The sequence below is a fragment of the Electrophorus electricus genome, chromosome 2 (assembly GCF_041902795.1).
Source record: "Electrophorus electricus isolate QZ-2024a chromosome 2, ASM4190279v1, whole genome shotgun sequence".
Taxonomy (NCBI): domain Eukaryota; kingdom Metazoa; phylum Chordata; class Actinopteri; order Gymnotiformes; family Gymnotidae; genus Electrophorus; species Electrophorus electricus.
The window spans coordinates 9,033,388-9,052,006 of NC_137498.1; the positions used below are offsets into that span (position 1 = coordinate 9,033,388).

General features: G+C 38.6%; 2 protein-coding genes across 2 annotated transcripts in view; both read left to right on the forward strand.

Moving 5' to 3' along the window:
- LOC145643430 (V-set and immunoglobulin domain-containing protein 1-like) overlaps nt 1-3,207 on the forward strand; it is a 68,507-nt gene extending 65,300 nt beyond the window's left edge. The window contains exons 3-4 of the mRNA XM_081694643.1: nt 1,354-1,662; nt 3,173-3,207. Coding sequence (XP_081550769.1) covers nt 1,354-1,662; nt 3,173-3,207 — 344 coding nt within the window. The remainder of the gene's footprint in view (nt 1-1,353; nt 1,663-3,172) is intronic.
- Nucleotides 3,208-3,917: 710 nt separating this feature from the next.
- LOC145643431 (alpha-1-antitrypsin homolog) lies at nt 3,918-5,763 on the forward strand. The gene is made up of 4 exons (XM_081694657.1): nt 3,918-4,032; nt 4,128-4,398; nt 4,582-4,729; nt 5,245-5,763. The coding sequence occupies exons 1-4, from the start codon at nt 3,918-3,920 to the stop codon at nt 5,434-5,436; spliced, it is 726 nt and encodes a 241-aa protein (XP_081550783.1). The 3' UTR covers nt 5,437-5,763.
- Nucleotides 5,764-18,619: the final 12,856 nt, after the last annotated feature.

The following is an 18,619-nucleotide window of genomic DNA, read 5'->3' on the forward strand; positions in this document are numbered from 1 at the left end:
TGGAACAAATCCTCACTAAGTTCTCATGGACTGCATTGTGGGTAATAAAAATGCTCTGAAAGTAAAATGCTCCTTTAATCATCTGTTAAAGTCTTCTTGTTCTAAAGCCTCATGCAGCCTGTTTTAGGCCCCTCTCCACTGCAGTCTAGCTCTTCAGTCTCCACCAGCAGGGCTTTAGTGAACTCTGCTCATAATATAGCAGGTTTAGCTTCACCTGCTATTTTCATTAGTAATAGAAAAGATCCCTTTGACCCGTTGAAGTAGTTTGGGTGTTATAGAGAAATGAACTGACCAAACAGCACTGAGGGAGGTCATTTTAGGTCACTCCCACTGGCAACCACATTTTGTCTCTATGACAACGGACTGAAACGTTCAAGTTACAATGATGACGTTCTCACTGATGATGTGAAACTATCTGTTAGATCACTGACTGATAAAGAAGAAAGAGGACATACCAAATGACAATGTATTAAACCCTACAGGATCACTATATATGTGAGTGAGAATGTTGTCATTCTTACTTATGTGTGTCTGTGTTGGGGATAGACGTTGGTCAGAACTTCATCTGAATGCATTTCCTCTCCACTATAACTGTAGTTGTCATATTATTCAGTAGAGTGTAGTTCTGAAGAGTGTCTGTATGGTGTGTATCAGCAGTCCTGCTGTAGCTGTGTGTGTGTAACTCAGTAAGAATGCAGGTGTGTGTTTATCTGCTCCTTGTGCTCCATGCTGCTGATGGTGAGTGTTACCTTCTCTCTACTTCTGTAGATCATCAAATATCTACTCAGTAGCTACTTAAAAGAAACACTGAAAACATCTATAGGAGTTCAGTTAGAGACGACATCTCTGACCACCTATAAAAGGCAGTTTAAAGGCACATGTGGACACTAGTGCCAATGGGTGATGTTACTGTTTCTAATAAAGTAGGTGCTGAGAATAAAATTGTGCGTGTGTATGTGTGTGTGTGTGTGTGTGTGTGTGCGTGTGTGTGTTGTATATTACCTGAACATGTAAGGTAGAATTTAAGATTTGATTAGTAGGCTGCTTTCAGTTGTAAACCAAACCTTGAACACAATGTGTCATTGTGGTGCAGTTATATCTAATTACATATAACCCATGCATATCGGATTCAGTGCTCAGACTAGAGCATAATAATCAGAGTAAAGTAAGTAGTCAGTACATGGTTGTATAGTAAATGTTACTCTGAACAATCACAAATCACTGTGTGCTTGAGATAGTTAAGCCATGTTAAAGAGAAAAGAGATGAAAAGAGTAAAGAGATGAAACTCAAATGTTGGGACATGCACATGAGGGGATTGATGGTGAAGGTCTTCTACTGGTGTGTTTCTGCAGGCTGTACACTGGAACATCAGAAGATCACAGAGATCACTGCATACGCAGGAGACTCAGTACTACTGCCCTGTTCCTGCACAGACCCACAAATCAGACCTGAGAGTTTCACCTGGCAGAAACACCAAAACTCCAGTTATACAGACCTCTCCAGTGAGAGTGAACAGTACAGAAACAAAGTTCAGCTGGGTACTGCTCACTCTCCAGGAAATTTCTCTCTACTCATATCACACCTGACTGAGGAGGATGAGGGAGACTACAGGTGTCAAACTAAAGGGAATAAACACAAAGACATCAAACTTTATGTTTCAGGTAAAATATTATTCAGAAATACAGACAAATTAAAATCTCCTAAATAGATTTCACCTGGTGGATCTCCATCATGAACTTCGCTTTTCAAACATACATATAAATGTAATATAAATACATTCACCACACACTTTATTAGACACATATACATCACATATTACTAAAATTCAAAAACAGGACATTTAAAAATAGAGAAACACCATTACATATTTATGTATCTAACATGTGGACCACATTATCCTCAGATATTAGTCACCAGACACCCTCTGTCACCAGTCTAGAAGAGTTAAACACAACTAACATACATTTCACCTGCCCTCACTGAACACTTTCAGTACCTCTAATAAGTGAATGTGTAGGTATAATTACAGACTGTGTCCACCTGGTGTCTTACACAGTTTGTGTGTCACCCTGCACCCAGGACATCACTGGTCAGTTTCTGACCACAGATGTCCCAGTATATGTGGATACTGAACCATTCTCCACACATCAATCCCACTACAGTGCTGGAGGCTTGGTAGTGGGTGCTGTACTGGTATGAGTGGTTCAGGTACAGCAGTGTTACTGGATTCAGTGCTACTGGTAGGTTGAGAGTGTTCTGCCAGTGAAAGATATCCAGCCAGCAGTGGTTCAGTGGTCAGACACTGACCATGACTGGAGTTGGAGGATGGTTAACACTAACTGTGTATTACACCAGATGGGCTAGAACCACTGACTCTACAAATACAATATTTTTCCCATCCATTCATATTTATCAAATGTGACAGAGCATAAACTGTTGCATAAACTTTGTAAGTTACAGAACATCAGAACATCTTTTTGATGTTAAAAATTTGACAAATGGATTTGTTTTGTCTTCATATGATGGTTCACAGAAGAATGTCACTGGTTGTATTGGTTACTTCATAACAGTAGTGTAACATGTCAGTGTTTCTGCTCTCTCTAGTCTGTAAGGATATTGTGAATCCTCCCACAGTGCTGAGTGGATACGTGGGAGGGTCTGTCCTGCTGCCCTGTTCCTGCACTAAACTGCTGGCCAAGCCAAAGACTGTCAGATGGAATTTTATAAACAAATCTAAAGACATCTACCCAACTGACCAGCCAATCCATTACACTGATAGAATTCAGCTGGTTACTGCTCCAGGAAATTTCTCTTTATTCATATCTGGTTTGACTAAAGAGGATGAGGGAAAGTACATGTGTAGTATCAGTGTTCACCATACAACTGTCAATCTCAATGTAAAAGGTAAACAAACCACTTTTATATTTAGTGTATGTCTAAAATGTTTTTGACTACATTTAGTGACTGGTCTGTACCAATAACTACTGCACTATGTAAAAACAAATGAATTGCCTAGACATCCTAGTAGCAAATATGGAATAATATGCTCTTCTAAAATATGAATCTGAACTCAATGATGCAACACTAATAGATCACAGACCTAAAACACTCAGAAATAAAATATGACGTTCTATTTGTGCTTCACTTTCATCTCTCCATCTTTAATCCAAGGAGCCTTGGTCATGTGGTCAGAAACTGACCAGTGATCTCTAAAATATTCATGGAAACAGACAGGCTACAGTGTCTAACTGTGTGCATACTAGGTGTTTCTACTGGAGTATAAACACACCAGAATTGTGGCTGACTGTACTGTGTAATGAGGTTTAAAAAGCACAATTTCATAAACAGCTCTGGCTTTTTGGGCACCAAACATTAAGAATCAATAAGAAAATATGACAGAGTATTACGTCCCACCTCCTTGCCTCTCTGTAATTATTTGATTTGCTCACAGAAAATTACTGATTTTATTTTTTTTTTTAAAGCAATTCTTCCTGCTTCATAAAGGATGTACAGAGCCCTGTAACCTCAGACTTTGCTGTCGTTTTACCACCACTGACATACAGCAAACCAAACAGCAAACTGAACAATTTTGTTTGTACAAATTGTAAATACAATTCTGTAGTATAAAATCTAAAGTTAAACATACAAAATACATAACAGCCCTGAACCCTCATTACTTATAACTGATCACACTTTTCTATTCTTGCAGAGGCTCCATATAAACCTGTAAATGCTCCTCCAGTGGACACTGACACATCAAGTCCAACAGCTTCAACTAAATCTACTACTACAATGACGTCTCCAAATGGTTATAAGACATTCAGTCCATCAACTACCAATGGAGGTAACACGCATTGGTTTAACGAGTGTGGGGCAGGATGCAAGCATGAGTTAGCCTGGTCTGATGCATTTTTTAATGCAAGAGATCAACAAGTTAATTGCCAAAAAGACCAAGGACATGATCACTGATATGGTCAAGAGTCTGGATGCTGCCACTGTGATGATGCTCATCAACTATATGTATTTCAAAGGTAAGAGTAGACAAGCAGAACCCACTAGAGATTAAATAATTTTTCATGTATTTCACCTGAACTGCGCTAACCAGTTTTGTATTTCACTCTGTCAGGTAAATGGCAAGAGGCTTTTAAAGTGGAGCACACCAGCAAAGGTGACTTTCATGTGGATGAGAACACCACAGTGCCTGTGGATATGATGAACAGAAATGGCAAATATGACTTCTACTATGACCAGGGCAACTTTACGTCCATTATCATGCTGCCATATAATGGAAACGTGTCCATGATGATCGTCCTGCCTGACCAGGGAAAAATGGAGGAGGTGGAGAAACACATCAGCAAGGATCACCTCAAGTACTGGAAGGACAAAGTCCACAAAACGTAATGCATCATGAAATGCTTTTAAAAATAGAATTTCACTTAAACATGTTAAGTACTACCACAGAGTAGAACCTTTACTCCCTGACAAGGTCACCAATGGCAAAAAAGTATTAAATAAATATTTTTGCTTATGCTATTTCATGTAAGAGTGTGTTTTCCTGACTGATCATCTCTGTTCTCCAGCACTTTGGACTTGTATATGCCCAAGTTCTCAGTGTCTGCTTCCTCCTGTCTTGGGGACACACTGAAGGAGATGGGAATGGTTGATGCATTCTCAGACAGTGCAGACTTCTCTGGAATCAGTAAGGGGGCCAAGGTGGCAGTTTCCAAGGTATGTGGTAAACCCTTTAAGAGATTTGCTGTCATGTCTAGAGTGTCACATTATAAGTTTGGGAAATATTGTTTAAAACCTTCTCAGTAGACGTCTGGGGGGTCTTTGGGGCAAAAAATCAATGGCTTTCTGATGTCTGTTTGTTTTGGAAAGACCACTGATGTGATCATTCTCTTCCGTTATGGGAAATTTGGTGGGATCTTGGCAGAGACTGCCCATCTTAGATATCCAGTAGAATTTATACTGCACTCTCAGTTTCAAATAAAAAATTTAATTTTTAGGTTTACCTCTCTTGATATGATATGATATGAAGTAACATTTATACAGCGCCTTTCTCAGTACCCAAAGATGCTTTACACTGCACAATGATTTTACATTCAGTCAACACACTGGTGAGATGCCGCAGCCCAATTGCAACTACTGTCCATCAAGGACTGTTCAGACGTTAATGCATCTACTGCTTACATACTTTAAAGTGTCATTCAATGACTGCCCAGATTGGTCCTTCCCCACAGGTCCTACACAAGGCCGTCCTCAGCGTGGATGAGCAGGGCACTCAGGCTGCAGCTGCCACAACTGTTGAAATCGTGCTCATGTTAGCTTTGCCTTTCAAAACAGAAGTCAGCAGACCGTTCCTAGTCTTCATTGTGGAGAAGAACATCAGGAGTATCCTGTTCATGGGAAAGATAACCGACCCCACTGTGTAGTGGTAGAAGTCTCTCACACAGTCTAGTCAGCAGTATGATGAGTGCTACTGAATTATCTCTCATATCAATTAGCAACAAATATAGTCACGTCTCTGTATTATCTCGGAGCAATGAAAGGCTAAAGGTTGTGCTAGTTTAGTGAGCTACATATAGAAGGGACTTCATTTAGCTATAATTAAACTTAAAATTAAATGCTCCTTTCAGACTTAGTCCAGTTCCCTTACACCAGATATGAGAAAAAGTAACAGACTGTTGGATTATTTCTGATGGCACAGTGAATACAGATGTACACAAACCCAGGCATCTGAATGGAAATAAAGTTGTTGAGTGATATTTGAATGGGTCTTCATTTGTTTTGACAAACCAATCATGGCAGTCTGTAGCACACAAATCAGGGGCAGTTATAACATTAGGGATGTTGGTCATATATATCAGTGTTTCATACAAATATTACTTAAGTCATATGGAACTATGTAATTCTAAAACAGACATAGCGATGTGACAGACATACATTAAGCTCCAAACTCTCCAACTGTCCTGTGACTCATTTATAAATCAGTTTTGAGTTATTAACCATTGCATTGTCTTGTATGTTGATTCGCTATGATGATCTGATCACAGCAAATGGTGCAACATCCAGGCCCCTCTGAGTCTGTCAGGGTTCAAAATCAGATTTATCACCTTTGGTGTCAGATAAAGTAATAAGAATTACACTAACGCTGTGTCTAAGTCAGTAACTGGATGGGCCATATTTGTAAAAATATGTATACAGTTGTAGTTTGTCCATTTGAACAGTAACTGAGTCAGAAATCAAACTTCAAAATGCTGTTCTCCATTTAAAGAATGTACAATGTATGGTAGCTAGGTCTGACATTGAGGATTTTAGAGGGGATCTCATTTTTTTAAGCTGGTGCATTATAGAGTAAAAACTTTTGTTCTTTTTTTCAAATTTATTTGATCTTATATGACTTAATGTCTGTACTGGATCTGAAAACCTCCTTGTCCTGTAACAGATATCTTAACTTTATTATATATCTCTAGGATTAGGTAAAACCATGCGTATTAAAAGTAATATGTTTTAAACCATTTTATTCTTAGATTTAGTGCTTAGATATTTACCAAGGCCCAATCCCCTCTCATTTTTCCTCCTACTCCTTGTTTTCAAGTGTCATCTTGCCCCTTGGGACTGAGTTACAAAGGGTAGTGGTTGAAATCTTCCCCCTTGCTTCTGCTTCCATTTATCAATGATTCACAAGGGATTCTGAGAAATTTCTCCTAATGCACAATTTGAAGTGAGACTCTGAATCCCTCAGTTTGGAGGGCCATTTAGCCCTAAGACCTCACCCTAGCCCTCTATCAGAGACCCAACCCCTACTCATGAACACAGTTGTCAGTGTGTGCTGGGAGGTCAATGGTGTTTCCATTGAGATAAGGAATTACATAAACTGAGATGCTCAGTTTATGTTTTCTCTTTACTGTACTTCCTCTCACTAAAGGTGAGTGTGAAATTCTCTCTTAATGCTGAGTGACATGAAACTGTACATATATGTGATAATCTAAAAATGTTATTAAAGTGAGTTGAATCATTCAAGATTTATTTGGCCAAATTAGAATCATAACCTGGCTGGTCTTAGAATGAAAAATATGATTAAATGGTCCAGAATGCAAACAGACTATATCTTTGCATGAAGTAAAGTTTATTAATCAAAAATAAATCAAAAAGTCAAAAGATGTTATTTCAGAAAATGAAAAGACAGGTTGGGGAAAATGAAGGGAAAAAAGAAATAGAAAATAAACTGGTAAAAAGAGCTGGGAAAAGTTAAAGAGTAGGGCTAATTTTGTTGGAGCGCTTGGCACAGGACAAGGTGCTTTTTATAGCCTGCCATGCTCGTCTGAAGAAGATGCGTACTCTCTTCAACTTCTTGCATTCTGAGCCTTTATATTTGAAATAAAAGTAGAATTTTAAACTGGTGTCCATGGAGTGGATGTATGTAAACTCTGATTATTGATGTGGTGCTTTGATGCTACTCACCAGCTGGGGTGTTCTCCACTTTAACTGCCTCTGTAATAGATTCTGCTACTCCACTCAGATCCTCTCTTACATCTACAGATGTTTTTTTTTTTTCCCAAAAATCAATACAAATGCAATTACATAATAAAGTACAGGCACATATTTAAAGTGAACAAACATCATGTCCTACTGTGTGTTCTTAATGGAAAGCTAGATTTATGCAAGAAAGTACATCTGCACCTTCTACATGGGCGCTGTGGTCCAAATAGCAAATCTCTCCCGTTGACTCTATGATCATAAAGTGTTCAGCAGTTCTGCTCAGGATGGTACGAACCTCCTTACAGTCCTGCTGTTTCTTGGGTGAGAAATGAGAAATAATCAGTGATGAATTGTAAAGGAAATGAATCATCCATTGACCCCACCTGGGCAGTGGAAACTCCACTAATGGACAGCATATTTTGGATTGCCATCTGTACAAGTCAGGGAAATGTGAAGGCAAAATAAATAAAACTGTGGATGCAGTAAAAAGATGTATACACTCACACTTTCCCCCAGATTTGAACAGTAATGTTGCTTAAACCAAGCAATGGGAGCAGGGTATCTATGACTCTTCTGGCTTCTGGTGATAATATTAGTAATTAAGTTGTCCCTTGGCATCTAGAAAGGGCAGAAGAAAGCTCTATTGTACTGAACGATAATAAAGCTGTTTACTTTCATTTAAAAAGTTTGCATGTGTTTTTGGACATTTAAAAAAAAAAAACTTTTATTTTTAAGAATTAAAGATTTATTCCTAAGAAGTAATTGAATTTGAAATGAAAATTAGGCTTTGATTACAACACAATTTTCTATAAAACAAGACTTATTTTACATGCATTTGTGCACAGGATTACCTTTGTACCCCAGTTTCATATCTCTATATGGAAATGAGAAATCAAAGCCTGTAGACTTTATTGTTTTATATACAGTTATTATGTAACAGAACAAATGGCCACCCGTAGCTCAATTTCTTCTACAAATGTTAATAAATGTGAAACAAAGGTTGTCTGTTGTGCGACAGTGCATAATGGCCACAATCGTGGTCTTACAGAGGCTTTTCTAAAACAAGCCCATAAGTCACTTTCCCTTGTCTCAGTCAACGTATTTCATCTAATGGAGTTCGGTTACCCGAATATTTTCAGCTACGTCCCCTTTTTATTTATCAAGGTTTCCTTTTGTTAGTTCACTCTCTACTCACTTATTCCGCATTTGAAAATATTTGTGCGGTCCGTGAAATTAAACAGCTGTGACGGCCCGAGTGCCGCAGGTCCCACAAACTCGCTTGACGTAGACAGACGTTTATTAGACGAACACGAATAACGAACACAGTGGCGCTCACACCAAAAAGGCAAGATGAACATGAGCAACATTGAACACATCTTACAAACACAAAGTGCACCACGTACGTGAACATTAGCGAACACAGACTGACAGGGATACACACACCAACCGGGGTTTAAACAAAAAAACACTGACATTAGGAGAATAACCCGGTGCAGGTGTGCGAGAATACATAGTCGTGGTTTCACACAAGACCATGAACTCCCACTGCAGGCGGCGGGCCGTACCACGTGACTAGTGGGGCGGGGAGCTCACTATCAGCCCACTAATTAGTTCTCCGTTCAGTCAAAAGTTCTCCATCATTAAAATGTGTGTTCTCATTTTAAATTCGCATATTGGCTACATGTTTATAATACGATTCCCTTATCAAATATTTAGTTTCTAATTTGGGAAAAAACTGCCTTTGTAGATAAAATTAAATTCTACTTACGTTTTGTTTTTGTTTCTCAGTACCTCTTATGCGTGAAGAATTGTTTGTAGTCTCTGTTGATGTTTTGTCTAAAATGATCGTCATCGGCAAATCCACTCAATAAACTGATCTGGGGTCAGAAATAGAATGACACACATTATGACATAATGGAGCGCTAAATTCTGTTCAGTGGCTGTTTAGAACAATGACAGAAGTGCAGCTGAAATGACATTATAGTCTCATATTATAAATCACATTTTAAAATCATTTCCCCCTCTTTACGCTATCATTTTGTTATCTGGCTCAGATTAAAAAATCTAAATAAATAAAGTAAATATAACCTATACATGTAAACTATATATTAATTAATTAGTAATCATTCCTTATTGGTCACAATACAATGTTCAACAAAGCAAGGCTTATCTTTACTCGGGTGTTTCAGTACTAAGGCTAAGCAGTTATGCAAACACTTTCTTGCATAATATATGCTTATATTATGAAATTGAGCAACTAGACAAACAGAATTAAATGCTCCATTCATTACCGCTTCAAATGGTTTATTATTTTTTTAAAATATATATTTTTTAGAAGTGCAGGATTGTAGCCCCAAAATATATCCTATATGAAGTGACCTGCATTAAGGAATTAAATGTTGATGTCACTTACTATTATTATTGTTAGTAGTAGTAATATTTAGTGGGGAATCATTTTATGGTGTTGATTGGAGAATACTATTAAACAAATTAATCTTACCATCAGTAGTAGTTGATGAAATTAATAACTTCTAACCATTTGGAGGTGTCATTGTTGTAGTAGGTTTAGTTGAAGCTGTTGGACTTGATGTGTCAGTGTCCACTGGAGTAAGATTTACAGGTTTATATGGAGCCTCTGCAAGAATAGAAAAGTGTGGTCAGTTCTAAGTATGAACTCTGTTTCTGTACTGTTCACTCTCACTGGAGATCACTTCCCATGTGTTTCTGTTTGTGTTGTATTTATACCAGGTGAAGCTCTCAGCTCTGTTGTGTATATCAGTGCAGGAACAGGGCAGCAGTACTGAGTCTCCTGCGTATACAGTGATCTCTGTGATTATGTGATGATCCAGTATACAGCCTACAGAAACACACCAAAAGAAGACCTTCTGTGATAATAATGTGATAATAATGATTAGATGTCACTTACCAAGTGAGGCAACTAGTAAAACTGAACCGATGTGAGCACCTCAAACCATGTAGTACCTTCCTGTTCTTGAAACTGGGTGATGAAGCTGAAATGAAACTCCCATATGACTCTGTTATAAATTACTTTGTACTGAAAGTGATGCGTTTGCCCTGGTCCTGAAATAAAGTGTTCCATTTTGATGTTTATATGATTGTGAATGTCTTAAGTAATGCCACAAAACTAACAGTTAAATAAAGGTCAGAGACAATATATGTAACTCTGTGATAGAGCATCAGTGTGGAAGCCTTCACTAGAATTCTTTATATTAAGCCAGCAATTGTCACGGAACGCTCCCCTCGCCACTGGTCACGGGGTACGGCCCACCGCCTGCAGTTGAAGTCACTTTTTGTTTTGTAACCACGCCCCCATGATGGCACACACCTGCCCCTGGTTTAATGTTGTGTATGTCTGTGTATTTAAACCCCTGTTGGTGTGTGCATTAGTGTTGGTCATTGTTTGTGTTGCTAGTCCTACGTGTATTCATGTTAAACGTATATGTTTGTGTTGCCGTCGTTAGGGTTCCTGCAGTGTTACGTGTATTCATGTTATCCGTTTATGTTGTGTGAGTGCCGTCGTCGTAAGCGTTAAGTATCAATAAATGTCTGTCAAAGTCGAGGGAGTCTGTGCGTCCTGCTCTGTGCCCTGCGGCACTCCAGCTGTTACAGCAATCAAGTGGTACATACAACAAATGCTACAGATTCTTGAAGTGCTGATGTTTGTTCAGTTTTCCACCTGATCTCACTGAGTTTGTCTGTGTGTCTAGTGAGGGGTCTGGTGTTGTCTGTACAGGCAAAGGTCTGAGTAACAGAAATGATCCAGTTCGATTCCCATGCAGCTGATATGCATGAGATTTAACTGCACCACAATAATACATTGATTTCAAGATTTGGTTTTATGACTGATGGCAGTCTAAAAAGCAAATCGTAATTGTTCAAATTCTACCTTATATGTTCAGATAACATGGAGTGTCTCTTATACGTTATCAGAAATATATGACATGTCGTCTCTAACTGGACTCCTACTAGATGTTTTCAGTGTTTCTTATAAAGTAGCTACTGAGTAGATATTTGATGATCTACAGATGTAGAGAGAAAGTCAACTCACCATCAGCAGCAAGGAGCAGATAAACACACACCTGCATTCTTACTGAGTTCCACACACTACACACGGCTACAGCAGGACTGCTGATACACACCGTACACACTCTTCTATACAGTCTACTGAATGTTCTGACAACTACAGTTACAGTGGAGATGAAGTGTATTCAAATGAAGCTTTGACAAACTTCTATCCCCAGCACACACAACAAATATAGGGAGGCAGTAGGGTTTTATAAGTTTTTAAAAGTCATTTAGTGTGTCCTCTTTCTTCCTTAACAGTCTCACATTATAAGTGAAAATGTCATCATTCTTACTTAAGTTGGCTCGGTCCGTTGTCACAGAGATGTGGCGGCCCAGTGGGACAGACCCAAAATGACTCCCTAAGTGCTGTTAGTTCAGTCTAGCACACCTGCCCCTTTGTACATGCATCATTTATGAACGTATTTAAATCCCTCTGTCAGTGGAGTGGTTGTCGGTCTTTGTTCGTACTCAGGTTGGTGTTAATGGTCGTTTAATAAATGCATGTCTTCGTCAAGAGACGTCTGCGCTTCCTGCGCCTTGCCTTGCGGCACTTGGGCCGTCACAACAAACAAAATATTTGTATTTTCTTATACCTGCGTGCGGGGGGTGGCATAACGTGAATAAGTGAATAAATCATATAAAAGCAGACATTGAGTTCACTTTGTTTTCAGTAGGCTACACCAAAAGTGAGCAGAAGGCCTTCAGTATTTTGAGGAGTTCCCTTCAGTATTCTGGGAAGAGTCTCATATATAGTCAGGGCCATTGGACCTGGACTTCAGTCGTCTCTCACACCAATCTTATTCCCACTTCCTAAAAAAGAGAGAAGCCTGCAGCCAAGGGATTAGTTAAGATGAGGCAAAAAGCAAAAGTAAAAATAATGTATATGTAACATGCTGCAACCGTCCCTGATCTGGGTTGAGATCTTCCCCAAGGTCGGGGTCAGTTGCAACATCTGACTTCTTCTATTCAAATAAATAAGTGGATGTCATGTGTAATCATTTAGCATTTTTTCTTCACAAACTCAAATATTTACTGTATAAACTGAAAAATCTTTAGGATTTAGCGTTGTTGTGCATCACTAAACTAATATTTAGTTGTATAACTACTGTTTCTGAGAACTGCTTCACATCTGTGTTGCATGGAGTCGACCAACTTCTGGCAGCTGTCAACAGGTATTCCAGCCCAGGATGCTTTGACAACTTTCCACAGTTCCTCTCCATTTCTTGGTTTTGCCTCAGAAACAGAATTTTTTATGTCCCCCTCAAGTTTTCTATCGGATTAAAGTCCGGGGATTGGGCTGGCCACTCTGTAACTTTAATTTTGTTGGTCTGGAACCAAGATGCTGCTCGCTTACTGGTGTGTTTGGGGTCGTTGTCTTGTTGAAACATCCATTTCAAGGGCATTTCCTCTTCAGCATAAGGCAACATGACCTCTTCAAGTATTTTGATATATGCAAACTGATCCATGATCCCTGGTATGCGATAAATAGGCCCGACACCATAATAAGAGAAACATCCCCATATCATGATGCGTGCACCACCATGCTTCACTGTCTTCAGAGTGTACTGTGGCTTGAATTCAGTGTTTGCGGGTCATCTGACAAACTGTCTGCGGCTCTTGGATCCAAAAAGAACAATCTTACTTTCATCAGTCCACAAAACGTTTCTTCATTTCTCTTTAGGCCAGTCCATGTGTTCTTTGGCAAATTGTAACCTCTTCAGCACATGTCTTCTTTTTAACAGTGGGACTTTGCGGGGGCTTCTTGCTGATAGATTAGCTTCACACAGGCGTCTTCTAATTGTCACAGTACTCACAGGTAACTTCAGACTGTCTTTGATCACCCTGGAGCTGATCATTGGCTGAGTCTTTGCCATACTGGTTATTCTTCAATCCATTCAAATGGTAGTCTTCCATTTTCTTCCACATCTCTCTGGTTTTGTTTTCTATTTTAAAGCATTGGGGATCATTTTAGCTGAGCAGCCTATCATTTTCTTTATATCATTTTCACTTCTTTATATGTTTTCCCCTCTCCAATCAAAGTTTTAGTCAAAGTATGCTGTTCTTCTGAACAATGTCTGGAACGACCCATTTTTCTCAGATTTTCAGAGAGAAATGCATGTACATGTGTTGGCTTCATCTTTAAATAAAGGCCACCTGATTGACATCTGTTTTTTCACAGAAGGAATGACCTCACTAATTGAACTCCACAGTTATTATTTTGAACACACCCATTTCAATTAATTATTCAATTACACAAACTCAGGAGCATGTATATCATGAATATTGGGTCTGATGGTTTTCTATGACTCTGCTACACCTACTGGTAAATTATTTACCATGTAGTAATATAATTTCTACCAAAAACAGTGATTGATATGATTAGTCATGTTGGACTGCTATTATTTCATCTCCCTTTGTAACTCAGTACAGTAAGTGATGTGGAGTCTGAGCTTCCTAGACACCACCATCTCCACTGATTTCAAACTAGAGATCACAACAGCCATAATCAAAAACGTTCATCAGTGTATCAGGAGCTGCTTTGTATCAGAAACTCACCATGGACCCCACACAACTAGGGAACGCCACACACTATCTGTATAAAACCCTCTGCTCAGGTATTTGTTACTGCTTCAACAAAACCTGAACTTCACAACTTGTGTTTCCCAAAGATGGTTTTCCTTTAAAAAAAATTTAAAACCATAAAAAAGTGCTGTATGTGATATATGTGATCCTTTATTTTAACTATATTGTACTAATTGTATTGTATCATCTGAACCCCCCTCAGATACAAAGTAGCACTCACTTGAACATGTGAACAAAGCACAGCAAAACAATCTTGTAAACAAACAAACAAACACGCACACACACACACACACACACACACACACACACACACACCATGGAAGATTTGACCTTGAAGGACACGTGCCAGTAATGATGTGGAGGTTGTTTTTCCTATGTTACAGTGGATGGTATGTGAGCATTCACCTGTGTCTCCTGCTCTCTCTTCTCTTCTGTTTGCCCCTTTCTTAGTCTCGTTTGTCCATGTCTCTGGACTACATTAGAAAACCAGACAGTGTGACCCACAACTTGTATGCATGCATGTGTGTGTGTGTGTGTGTGTGTGTGTGTGTGTGTACCTTTGTATCTCCAGCACAAGACCCCCACGAGACCCAGCAGCAGGAGGAGGACAGCTCCCACAGCAGTAGTCATGAGGATATATAATAGATCACCAGCAGGGTTTTGGACATCTGAAGGCAAGCGTTATACAAATGTTATGTGTATTTGTGTGCGTGTTAGTGTTTGTGTTTTTACACAGCATGCATTTTAATTGCTTTTTAAGATATTAGGAGACCATGTTGATATGCAGTAAATGCATGTTACCGTCAGTCAGAGTCTTTGCACTGTCAGTAGTGGAAGCGTCAGCTGGAGCCTTTGCACTTGTTTTGCCATCAAATCTTGATGTAAATTCTGTTGTTGAGATTCCTGGAGAGGGAGATGTGTTTGTTAGCATAAGATGGTGTACTGCTTTAGTACTAGCAGTACTAGGGTAGCAGTACTGAGTCTCCTGTGTGTGCAGTGATGTGTTTTGTCTCCCTGTTGTTTTTTAATTGCTTAATTTAATAGTGATTTAATACTCAACCTGTAGAAGCACACCCTACTGTCATACTCCACCACATTTGCTTGTTAAATTAATAAATATTTACTCTAATATTATATGATTTTTAGCATTGTTCTAATGACATTCACTATCCTTATAACAATGATGGTTATAAGGTGTAACTGAGCAAATTGGTTGCTCCATTTAGGTAATAATTTGAGCTTTGTTTGATATTAAGTACCAATTTAACAATTTTTTAATATTTGATCAGAATCTACATTTCAAATTTATTAACATGTTTGTTAAGAGTGGTCTTCATAAGTCCTTCATAACAGCTAACACAAACCTAAATACACTTTTATAAAGGCTGATTCTGACAGACAGCTGTCATACAGTCTTCTCTTCATAACACAATACTATCAGTGGATTAGTTGACATAACACTTCATTCAAGGGCTATAGGTTGTTGGGGTTTTTTTTGTTTTTTTACCTAAGTTTTAAATGTTTCCAGTTAAAATAACATAACGGGACCCCCCAGCAGACAGAGTCGGCTGAGAATGAGGACAGCCACTAAAGCCACCCCAATACCCCCAGAGGAAAATCAGGTCTGATGACCAATACCGTTTGTTCATCTTATGTAGCCCAGTCCTGTGTTGTTCCCGTTTGTCTGTCTTTATGCTCACTGTTATGTTTCATTATTGTTGTTCTCCGTTAGTCTTCCCTTAATGTTGTATTCCCTTGTTGTTCATTTCTCGCCCTCACCCTGTTATCATATTATTATTCTTCTGTTAGCCTGTTTGTTCTTCATTCTATAATGTGTTGTTAGTCTTTGTCGAATATTAAACTTATTATTTATTTATTCTATGCAATCAGTTTGGTTCGTTACGGCGTCGTCACTTCACACGAGTGTTCACTCTCCACCCCTCCCGCGTTACAATTAGTTGTTGCTTACCAAGTGAGGGGTGACATCTTAGAACAGGCCAGACGCTTGTGGACAGCCGAGTTTTATTTGTAGCGGAATAAGCAACAATTGTAAAGTGAAACAGGCGAGAGTAATGGCCAGATATACACACACCAGGGAATTGCTCAGTACATGCTGATAGACCAGCGATAATACTTTGCAGGGAGTGAACGAAACCAGAGAGAATAAATAGTGTAGCAAAGATGAGACACATGTGGCACTAGTAAACAGGTGATGAGGATCTGGTGAGGTTGTGCCGGGGAAGACGGGAGTTGCAATCACGGACTGAGGGCGGTTGCGGGACATGAGGATACTAGGAAAACTGAGCAGATGTGAACACCTCAAACCACGTAGTACCTTCCTGTTCTTGACACTGGCTGGAGAGGCTGAAATGAAAACTCCTATATGACTCTGTTATAAATGAACGCTTTGACAATGATTGTCATGACACTCGATTGAAAGTGTTCTGGCCTGGTCTATAAATAAGGTGTTTTATTTTGTTACTAATAAAATGTAGGTTGATCTCTAATGCCACGCCATTCTACCAGTCACAGAAAGATCAGACAATATATGTATAACTCTGTGATAGAGCATCAGTGTGGAAGCACTAGAATTCTTTATATCAAGCCAAGTGCCACATATAACACATGCTACTGATCACATTCTTGAACTACCAAATTGCCACTCTTGGGCCCCTGAACAAGGCCCTTAACCCTAAATTGCTCAAGTTATACTCAGTCATAATTATAAGTCGCATTGGATAAAATCAATTTGTTATTTTAGCATTCTGTTTCTAATGTTTGATCATTCATGATCACATATGTAATTTTTACATTAGGCTACTTATGTTTATCACAGTAAAGGATCCAATACTGCCTCTTGCATTGTGATTTTAACACTGCCAGAATGCAATGTAGACAGAATAGGTGGGTTACATAAAGGATCCAATCTCTGCACCGCACATTTAGTAGGTTAAACCCAAAGTTAGGCTAAGAGAATGGTAAAGCCATGAGAAAGCAGGATATATTATAACTAAGGAAGGTTCCTTAGTTATAATATATCCTGCTTTCTCAGTCACACATTTTCTCATGTTAGATTTCTCATAACACATGCTAAATTGTAATTACAGGCATAATTTGAAATCAGATCATTTCTTGTAAGTTTTATGTGCATTACACCTTTGCCTGCACATCTGCCATTGGTTGTAGGTAAGTGGGACAGGAGTAAATAATTACAGTAACAGAAACTTGTAATGTCAAACTGACATCAACATGGACTAAATCAACTTTTATGACTGTTTGTTTTACGCCTATTTGCAACTTATAGCAAAGCATTACCTCTTATTTTAGATGTTTTAATTCTAAAATCTAAAATAAGAACACATCAGTGATTTTGATCCAGCTGATCCACCTACATTAATGATCTGCATAATGCAGTTTTCAGAACGATAATTTAAAGCAGAGGCAGACAGGGCTTGACGCACATGTGTAAACAAAAGTTCTTCATTTCCAAAACTGGTAGACATAACTTCAGAAGTAACAAAATGATGCAAACTAAACACTGACTAAACAGAACACCAAAAAAGGGAGAAGAACGATACAGGAACTGTGCAGAAACAATAAAATTGTGATGGAACATTTGATACTAAGACATCGAAGCTCATATCACACAGTGTACTGAAGCTTGTATCAGTTACTATTACCACTAATATTACCAATAAACGTACTAATAACACGTGACTAATGATGTTTGAAGATTCAAAGGTCACCGAACCACAGGATGAGGGTGAGACTGTTTCACAAGTTTGGCACTGTCCTATAATGTATCTTTTTACTAAAAAATTGGAAATGTGCTAATTATAGAAGTGAAAAGTGAGAGTAAATGTTTCATAACGCCAACCTGTTGTCTCCCAGTATACTTTTGTATCAAGTTTTCACATAAAAAGGGAAACAATGATTTTAAACAAATTATTGCAGAATTGAATTACTAAACATCATTACTGATCATCCATTTTTTTTAAATGACATATGAAGGCGGTGGAGTGTTGTATTATTTATAATGCTGTGCAGTTTTGAATCTAAAGCAGCTATAATTTCTGAGAACTACCAGGTGTCACTGTTTTGTCACCAGCTTTCAATGCTCCCAAGCTTCGAATCCTTCAGCAGTAAAATAAGGAAGAACCTAAAATGCTTCACAGGACTTCGTCTGCACATCATTACCAAGAAGGAAGTTAAACAGTAAACACTTGAATAACGAGCAGGCTAATAACGTTACCAAACAACAATAAACTCACGGGAGGACGAGAGAAAGCACATTCAAAGACCCACAACCAAGACGCTAAAACAAGGGATATTTATACAAAGATTAACGAATGCAAACTAGACAAAGATGAAAACAGTGACAGGAAAACCAAACGAAGGGTCGGAACAGAAAAACCAAAACAAAGAAGCATGTGTGTTAAAAACCTGAGACATTCTTACTTGAAC